The following is a 9,534-nucleotide window of genomic DNA, read 5'->3' as shown; positions in this document are numbered from 1 at the left end:
GGATGAACTGCCACTCTTCTTTCCGTTCCGTTCCGTTCTGTACTGTACTGTACTGTTCCTGTCTGTTCCGACATTTATATATATATATGTTTTCTCTTGGCCAGTTACCATTCCCGTTCTGCATCTTTAATTGCCTTTGTGGCCCGGAGGGGGCAGTTCATTAAAGAGCTTGTCCAATGTGCCACAATCGCCCCCCTTTCCATTCACCGCGTTGCCAGTTTTGGCTCATCTTATGGCCACGATAAGATTGTGACAATATTAAATAATAATAATCAATAAATTGCATTAGTTTTCATTAACAGTCGCCAGACGACAACCGACAATGTCTTCATCAGCATCTGCATCTGCATCTGTATCTCTCCACCCTTTTTTTTTTTTTTTTTTGCCAGCAGAGAAACATTTAAAGCGCTTTGCTGAAAATTTATGTTAATCGCTTGTTTTACTTTTAATTTCGCACTTAAAATTGTCGCCATGCCGGGTCCTCTCCAACTTTGGATCTGGTGATCTGGGGATATGGGTATCTGGGAACCTGTTCCCTTGTGTAGTTCCCAGTCGCGCCTTCCTAGGCAAGCGGCAACTTTGACCAGCATCGATAAATTTTATCGATCCTCCGCCGCGCTGGCTCTGCGATTTTAAGGCACATCAAAAGACAATAAAATATATCCACGAAATACGCAGAGTACAAGGCGCAGAAAGATTGTTTAGAGCGGCTGGGGGGAACCTGTTCCGCCTTCGGCTCCGCAGCTCTTCAGCTCTACAGCTCTTCGATCTGGAATCCTCCTCCCCGGAGAACTTAACTGCACTACCACTTCGCGGCGGACTGAAATCGGGACTCGGATTTCTTTGTCGCTTGTATTAGCATTACCGTTGCAGTCGCTTGTTGTAATTTCAGCATTTTATGTGGCAACGCTTGTTGTACTGCGGCGATTTGAAATGTTTCGGCTAATTGGATAAGGTAATCCCCTACTCGCACCTATCGCCTCCCTGCCGCTCTAATCCCACCGCCCCCCCTCCCATAATCCAGTGCTCCCTGCCTTGGGGATGCAGACTTTAACGACCAAGCCCTCAAAAATTAAAACACAATTGAGAGTATTCGACACCAGCGAGGGCAGCTCTGTCACAAATATTTTGTATCAAATAGCTTGTAAAATAGTATACTTCGAATTTTGTCGGGCCGAGTTGAAAAATTATATTTTTATTACCATGTATGTTAATGCTCGTGCTATTATAATATATAACACTGTTGTTATAAAGGTAAAAAAAATAAAACAAATTAAGAAAACTTTTCAGGAGTTTTTCTGTAGTTTTTATAATTTAAGGTTCTGAGTAAGAGTATATGTATCTTAATATTGGTAGCATATTGAATTTTGTAAATTAAGAATTTATTTATTTTTAAAATTTCCAGACAGAAAAGTAATTAGAAACTGTTCTTCTGATCGCATCACAGCTTTATTATTTGATGCCACATTGTATATATATTTGTGGTAGATATTTTTTTACATTAAATCAATTTTATCTGCTTAATTCTGTAATAATAACATATTTAAAACTTTTAAAAAATTCATCGTGCAAATTTTAAATTCCTTTTTTGCTGACAGATAATTTTCGCTGCATGACATTCCTTAAATTTAGCAACCTGTGTCAATCAATATACCCTCAGATTTTGGCAAAGTACATTAGTTAGAAAGAATCACATGCATATATCAGCCGATTTGGAATCCATAGACCCGCCCTCGTTGGCTCTGATCTACATCAATGGCTCTTTCCGGACCCAACCAAATAAATGTCAAGAGCGAAACAAACTTTACACATAAGCCGCATGACAATTTGGGGCTTAAATAACTATTCACATCGAAGTGTTGGGCAAGGGGAGGGGAGGGGGAGAGAGGGAGAGATCGGACAGTGTCAGTCATGAGCTTAGGCGTTGCCGTGTGTGCTCGAGTGTGTGTTAATCCGCCCACACAGTCGGCCAGTCGGACATAACCCCAACTCATTTTAATTGAAAATTGTCAACGGCTTCGGCTTCGACTTCGAACTGCGAGTTCTCGCAACTCCAAAGCCGCAGCAAACAAGCCACAAACACTTCTAATCAAGATCGGGTCCCAGTCGAGCTGTTGTTGTTGTTGTTGTACTATATCTGCACTTTTGGTGGGCGGAACGCCGAAATAAAAAAAAAAAAAACCCAAAAAAAAAAAAACAAATAGAAGTAGGAAAGAAAACCAACGTTGCAGCTGCAGAAATGCGGAAATGTGTGTGTTGCAAGCGGCACCAGGGCAACCTTGGAAACATTCTGGTGCCTCCGCCTCCTTTTCTGTGCACACGTAAATTAGCATAAATAGATTTCAATCACCTGGCAATAATTTCATTATGAGAATGGCCGGATCGTATGGACGGCAATAACACGCATGTGCCATCGCAGCTTGCGATCTTTTTATTGATTTTTGCCCAACTCAAATATGGCTTTGAACTTGGACTTTTGCGCCAATGCTCGTAATACCCTCCACGCAGGGGGGCCAGGATTCCGGTGCTGGTGGTGGTGGTGGTGGTGGTGGTGGTGGCGGACAGTGGATGGCAGTGGTGGGCAGGGGAGCTGGAGGTCGGTCACACGACGGAGGCACTCGGATAACAAACAAACGCAAATATGCAAAAACTGCAGCCAAGGAAAGTTAGAGAGGGGAAAAAAGGGGAACGGGTGTGCTTGCTAACAAGATGCCAAACGGCCAACGGATTCGCATTCGACGTGGCTCCAACTCATGAACTGGCAAAATATTAATCAGCCATGGGAGCTCGTGGTATCCGAGATCCCAGCTCCCAGCTCCAAGCTCCGAGATCGGGAGCTTCGAACTGGAGAATCGGAGAACTGGAGAACTGGATAACTGGAGAGCCGGACAGCAAGTGAGTGGCCGCAGTCAGCATCGAAAACGATTAATTCGCAGCAGGAGACACCTCGCCAATGACCTGCGCACGGACCAGATGGAGATGGGAATCGAGATGGAGGTGGAGATGGAGATGGAGGTGGAGATGGAGGAGAAGATGGTGATGGCGCTGGAGGTGGAGGAGGAGGAGCGGCGATCGAGATGGGCTGTAGCTGCTGCCAGATCAGTGATGACCGATCCGGCGATCAAGCATAATAAAAATATAATTAGGCAAAGTACTTTGAAATACATTTCCCTTCCCATTCGTTATCATAAAAGCCCATTAAGCATTAATATATAATATAAGCTTTAATGATTTTAAATTATTCATTCCAAAGAGTATAAATCGTTAATTGTTTCTTTAATTTTCATCTCTTGCGGTTTTTAGCTACTTCAAATATAAGAACATTACAATCTTTTAAAATTTTTCATTTGACCATTTTCGTAATTGATTTTAATATCTAAAAATGTAAATTAAATTTAAACCGTGTTTTATTAAATAAAATGAATTTTAATCGAAAATTTTATATCTAATATTTTGCACATTTATTTAAATATTTAAAATTTAAAATATGCAGTATTTAATAAGCATTGTGTTTAACATTATGATTTAATATTTTATTTATATATAAAATATACTTTGGTAAGTTCAATGATATATATTTATTTTTGCTGTTTTTGTTTTCAGTAAATTATAATACTTTACAAATTTCTTTATTTTAACAAATTGCATGATTTTAATGAAATTTGAAAATGCAATGCAATTTTGAAAGATCTTCATTAATAAATCGATGTTTTTAAAATAGGTTAAAAGCATTAAAATTCTTGTTGTCAACGTTTTTGAAATTTAATCAATATGTAATAAACTTTTTAAGGTTAATATATGTATTATTTTATTTTTATTTGCATAATAACTTAAAAGCAAATTATATCGTATCAGATTTTGACCTTTAGTCACATTCATAAATCTTATAAATGCTTCTAATGAAAACGTGATTTGTAGATATTTTTTTATAAGTGTAATCTTTACAAATAAATTGCTTAAATAGCATAAATATTTTTAACTACATGTAAGTCTTGTTCAAAATGAAAAACCTCTCCCTAAACACTTTTTTAAAAAGTTTTTTGAAGAAATCCAAAACTATAAGAATTTAAAGAAAACTCCAAGTCGGTTTCTTGACCATCACTATCGCTTGATTATACGCTGGTATTTTCGCTCACTTTGTGTTACATCTGTTGCGATTGTCCGCCTCGAGAATTGAATTCTTCGCCCAACTAATTGCCATCGAAAATGCTGATTGACTCAAATCCCTGCGGACGTTTTCACAATTTACGCAAATCCCTCAAAATTAGAGTTGCCGTATGCAAACATTTGCGATGCGATACAGCGAGTGTATGGGTTAAGCCTACATTTCCTACATTTCTTCCTGCGATGGCCTCAACTGACTCCAACTGCTGCTGCTTGCTGCTTGCTGCTGGCTGCTTGCTGCTGGCTGCTCATCATGGCAAATGGTAAAGTCATTTCTCATGTTGCCAAGATTTATGGCTTCCACCTTCTGGAGTCGCATGTGGAAGCCGCCGCCGCCTCACAAACGCCTCAGAATGTTGCTGCTGTATGGAGCAAAAGGAGCAGCAACATCGGCAGCATCAGCAGCAACAACAGCAACATCAGCAGCATCAGCAGCAGCAACAACAACAACACAAGAAGAAGACGCTCAAGAACAAACTGCCATTCGCACTAAAATTGAATTCTGCTCCGTTGCTCGCATCCCGCTATGATTGATCACTAAATTGCACAAGCTTAAGCCCGACGCGAGCCCACAAAACATGATGGAGTTGGAGATGGAGTTGGAGATGGAGATGGTGCCGGCAGAAAGGAGTTGGGATTTGGGAACTGGGAACTGAGAACTGAGAACTGGGTACTGGGAGCATTCAGCAGTATTCGGGATTCAGTGTTTCGGCATTCGGGCATTCGGAGGGGCGTCTCGCATTTTTGTTGCATGCTTACAATCAGATCTGTCAGATCAGTTTCCTCTTCTCGCGGCGCAGGATTGCCGCCTCTTGTTGTTGTTGTTTCGGTTGCCTTTTTGGCCGTTTTGTTTTGTTTCGCCGATTCGGCGGCTCCTACCTCTACCTCCTGGCATTTATTTAATCCAAACCCATCCCATCCCATTCCCATCCCATCCCATCCGAACAACTGGGAGATCTGGAAGATCGGGGGCATGAAACACTCACTCAGACACTTGGACACTTGGAGGGCGTGCCATGGGGCGTTTTATTGTTATATCGACACCAGTAGTTTGGTTGCCCAGTTCCCGCCGTCATTTGCATTAAGCCAACCGCCGTTTCCCGACCAGGTGATTGGGTGATCTGCTCATCTGCTCATCTTCAGGGGACCACCACCAAAATAAGGGCCATTAAAATCGCTCATTGAAAATATTTTAAGTGTTTTTTTATATGTCATTTATGGCTGGATATGGGACTGGGACTGGGACTGAGAATGGTTGTTGTTCGGTTTATTATACGAAAAGGGGAATGGTTGAGGATGCCTCAGTTACACACGACGAATGGCCAGAATTTGTTTATCGTTAATGGGGCCCCATTTACGACGTGATTCTGTGATGAATATGCCTGAGCATTCACTCAGCTCGGTTTCCTGCCTTATCTGGTGTGGCTTCCGTTTGAGCACCGCACATCGCATCGCATCGCTTTGCATCGATCGAACTATAAAAATGCAAATGCATTAATAATAGTTATAATATCGAATGTGTTAAGCTGCTCCAAATAGGGGCTAGCATTTTCACACCTCAGAGAAAGAGGCAGTTGCTGCCTCGTGCATCCACTATGGACTGCTTATGGACTCGATTTCATTTATGGCCAATACAACAAACTTCCACCATAAAACGGTTAGAAAGCTCCACTCCACTCCACTCCACTTTGTAGCCCACAGTGTTGTGTGTGTGTGTGTGTGTGTGTGAAATTAACTTATTGCCTTTTATTGGCAGTATAAACAACTTGGCAAACATTTCTCAGCCGGGCCATTTGTTATGGAGCTACTTGTCCAACCGGAAATGCGACTCGCTGCAACTCGGCACATCTCCGCGGAGCCCTCGCCCTTCCTGCCATTTGGCGGCAGTGGACCGAATCGAGAAGGCACACGACGAGTGGCAGCTCCAAGCTGGAAGCGCCACACAACTCCAGGCCAAAAAATTTGCATATGTAATGGGAATCTAAGCGGTCGGCGGGAAAAGTCGCCATCTTAAAGGCGAGCGTCTTGGGAACAGTTTTTTCTTCTTGCCTCAATATTGCGGTGGTTCCAAGGAGTGAATGTGGTCCAAAAAAGGTCCGACCATAGAATGAATTTTGCTGAAAACATTTGACTTAAATAACAATCTGTCATAATAAAAAATAATAATCACACACAAAAACAAACAAAACAAGTCAATAAAAACTTGGCAATTAAATCGCATTCGAGTTTTTTTTTTGCAGAGTGCAGCCCAAAATAATAAAATATTTTATTAACCGGGTGTTTTGGAAAATAATATATTTATTCGAATAGAAGTTGTAGTGAAGACTCGCACTTATAGAATGTGTAAATACTATGGAGAAATGACGCTGAAAGTGTAAAAATATAAACTTAGAAAATTTTAGCAGTTTTATACGTTTTTTGGGCTGATTGAAAAAAATATTTAGAGCTATTTTAAGTAAACGCAATTGTTTAAAACAAAAATTATTTTGTGAAAACAGGTCATAATTATGATCTTCGTCTTTTTTTTTTGTGTACTTTTACAGTAGTTAAAAAAAATTCTGCTGATATCAAACAAAAACATTTCTTAACGAGGTAAAAAAGTCGTGACGATCGGACTTACAGCATACAAAATTTCTGATACCAAATTTTGTGACGATATTGATTAAGCATTTGCCTAAATAAATGCCCTTTAAAAAATGTTTGTTTTCGCAAGCTGGCTAAAACAAAAAGCTTAGGATCTTTCTTGAAGCGGGTCAAAGGGAATATTTTAAAACTTGTATTTATTTAGTCGAATGCCTAATCATTTTTTATCGCAAAATTTGTTATCAGAAATTTTGTATGCTTTAAGTGCGATCGTTGGGATACAAATAACAATAAATTCTCCAAATAAATTATATTATATTTATATATAAATATTTATATAGATATATAATATATTTTAGATATTAGATAACATTAACTTACTTTTCTAATGCTTTTACTATAATTTTTTATTTTAAATCAAATAAAATATTATAATCTATTTTTATCGGTATATGCAAAACTAAAGTTTCCTAAAAAAATAGAAGAATTCAGGGATAGACTGGTTCCGGCTTCTGCTGCAAAGCAATTGAACCACGCTTCTCAAGTCCCATTTGCATGCTGCACTGCCGATGGCCTAGAGTTGTTCGTGTTGCTGTTGCTGCTGCTGTTGCTGCCGTTGCTGACCTAACAACATGTTGCTGATGTTCCCGAAGGGGGAAGGGGGGGGATGAAGAGTGGGAGGAGCTGCTCTGGCCAGGCAGTATGTTGCGATGATATCTCTTTCAGTGGGGAGATGCTGCAGCAGCTTGAGGGTCACTATGAGCGCAAAATGTTGCTGCTGCAGCTGTTGCCGTTGCCGTTGCCGTTCCTGTTGCGCGCATTTTAATTGAATTAACATTTTTACTAGTGTAATGATTTCAATTAGTTTGCACCTCGCCATGTATTGTCAGGCTGCTTGGATGCAGACAATGTTGCTGCTGTGGCTGCTGTTGCTTTTACAATGTTGCAGTGCCTGATGCAGTTGCTGTTGCTGTTGCAGGAGGCCCGACATTCTCCCGGCATTCGTATATGTCTGCCGTCTTGATCTCGATGTGACCGGCCTGCCTCCTTCTCGATTTGGCTGCCGGCTGCTCTCCGCATTTGCATTAATTGCTTGTTGCTGTTGCAACTCCTGCGCTTGCTGTTGCTGCTGCTGTTGCTCTTGCTGTTGCTCTTGCTGTTGCTGTTGCAGTTGCTGTTGCTGCTGCGGTGACTGTTGCTGTTGCACGTGTTTGTTTTCTGGCATTGTACTCGTGTTTGGCTTACTAATGGCTTAATAGTTTTATTGCCGCATCGATTTGCATTCGAGTTTGGTCAGAAGTCGAATGCCTGTTGGCTTTGGGAATTCCCTCCGACCCCTCTGTACTTGGTCCTTCGCTTTCGTTTCTGTTGACCCGAATGAGGGCACCTTTTCGCACCCGACCCCCACCCACCCCCACCATCCCCGCCCCCCCCGATTGTCAACTTGTCGCTCTGTGTCATTCGCCGGCTTATCTGCGCAGTCGCATTCATTTTCGATTTTATTTCTGCCTGCCTTTTGACATCGGCTGCCTGATCTGGCCCTGCGTCGGCGTTTGCTAAAAGCCCCGGCCCAGCGCTGATAACAACAAGCAGTACACTGCGAAAAATGGGTTTACTATCTCTGAAATCAACAAAAAGGTCTAACTTATAAGTTGTTCATTTTTATTTGCATTTTGATTATTAGATGATAATTTTAAATTCAAAAAGCTTAACAAACAATTCTAAATTCTTTTTAGTAAATTGTTTTAAGTTTTTATTTTTTTCATAAATTTACTTTTAATGCACGCCTTAACTCAATAATATTCTAGGCTATTAACGTATTCCAAATCAAGAGCAAATATTTTAATGAACTTATTCTGAAACTATGGTGGAAAATTAATTTTGGCAAATATTTGTTTATTAAATACTCATATCTAAATATTATTATTAGTTAGATTGTTTTATTTAAAGTCCTTTTAGTTCGAAATGTAAATATAGAAAATTTAAAATCTGCTTCTAAAAGTTTGCAAAATGAAATATTGTTTTGCTTAGCTTAGAGTTCCGTTCAAATTACACTTACAGAAAATTGTTAAAATAAAATTAAATAGAATCTTTTCTATATCTTAAGCATTTATTTCTTTTATTTACTTGTTTATGGATTTGTTTAAGTGCAGTGGCGGCAACCACTGCATCGGCATCTCCGCTGGTTGGTCCTGGCGGGCATGCATTAACTTTAAGTGTAGGTTACTGATAAGCGTGCCTCGGCATTGGTGATGCATCGCCATGGTCATCGTCTGCCCGATTCCCGATTCCAGATCCCCGATCCCTCCTGTTTTGTGCCACATTTCGTGGCCCTACATCCTGCACTCTGCGATGGCCTGCGAAACGAGTTTGTGCTCTGAGTCTTTTGTTTTATGCGCTGATCTTTTTTTTCGGACTGTGATTTTGGGGCCAAATCACTGCATATGCATAAATAAATGCGATAAGGCCCCACCGTTTGGCCCGCCCCTCTTTTGCATATTTGTCGATTTGTCGATTGTCCCTCATTTCGTCGCTTCGCCTCCTGGCGGCCACCTCCTCATCCTCATCCTCATCTCCATCGCCATCCTCATCCTCATTCCCATCCCGTCTCCTCCTGCCATGACATACGATGTGTTGGCGCTGCAATTCCCCCAGATGGGGAATACATTAAGAAGTCGGACTGAGAATGCGACTGGTCCCATCGCTCCGCTAAATTGATATTCTGGTTTTGGGCTTGTCTTTACCTTTCTGCTTTTCCGCTCTTTTCATTGCCGGAGCATAAAACTC

The 9,534-nt window shown here is 40.8% G+C and overlaps 1 protein-coding gene across 1 annotated transcript; it reads left to right on the top strand.

Annotated features, from left to right (window-relative positions):
* Positions 1-2,484: 2,484 nt before the first annotated feature.
* Positions 2,485-9,128, top strand: LOC128254975 (homeobox protein orthopedia-like). The gene is made up of 4 exons (XM_052984370.1): positions 2,485-2,596; positions 2,778-2,895; positions 2,940-3,084; positions 9,042-9,128. The coding sequence occupies exons 1-4, from the start codon at positions 2,485-2,487 to the stop codon at positions 9,126-9,128; spliced, it is 462 nt and encodes a 153-aa protein (XP_052840330.1).
* Positions 9,129-9,534: the final 406 nt, after the last annotated feature.

The sequence above is a fragment of the Drosophila gunungcola genome, assembly GCF_025200985.1.
Source record: "Drosophila gunungcola strain Sukarami chromosome 2R unlocalized genomic scaffold, Dgunungcola_SK_2 000006F, whole genome shotgun sequence".
NCBI classification, from domain to species: Eukaryota; Metazoa; Arthropoda; class Insecta; order Diptera; family Drosophilidae; genus Drosophila; species Drosophila gunungcola.
The sequence above is the reverse complement of the archived record's forward strand: the minus strand, read 5'-3'. Positions and strand labels throughout refer to the sequence as shown.

Bases quoted from the DNA above. Each gene is read 5' to 3' on its own strand.
- LOC128254975 (XM_052984370.1), top strand. From the start codon at position 2,485: ATGCTCGTAATACCCTCCACGCAGGGGGGCCAGGATTCCGGTGCTGGT. The intron at 2,896-2,939 runs GTGAGTGGCCGC...AATTCGCAGCAG, and splicing joins ACTGGAGAGCCGGACAGCAA to GAGACACCTCGCCAATGACC. The intron at 3,085-9,041 runs GTAGCTGCTGCC...TCCCGATTCCAG, and splicing joins AGCGGCGATCGAGATGGGCT to ATCCCCGATCCCTCCTGTTT.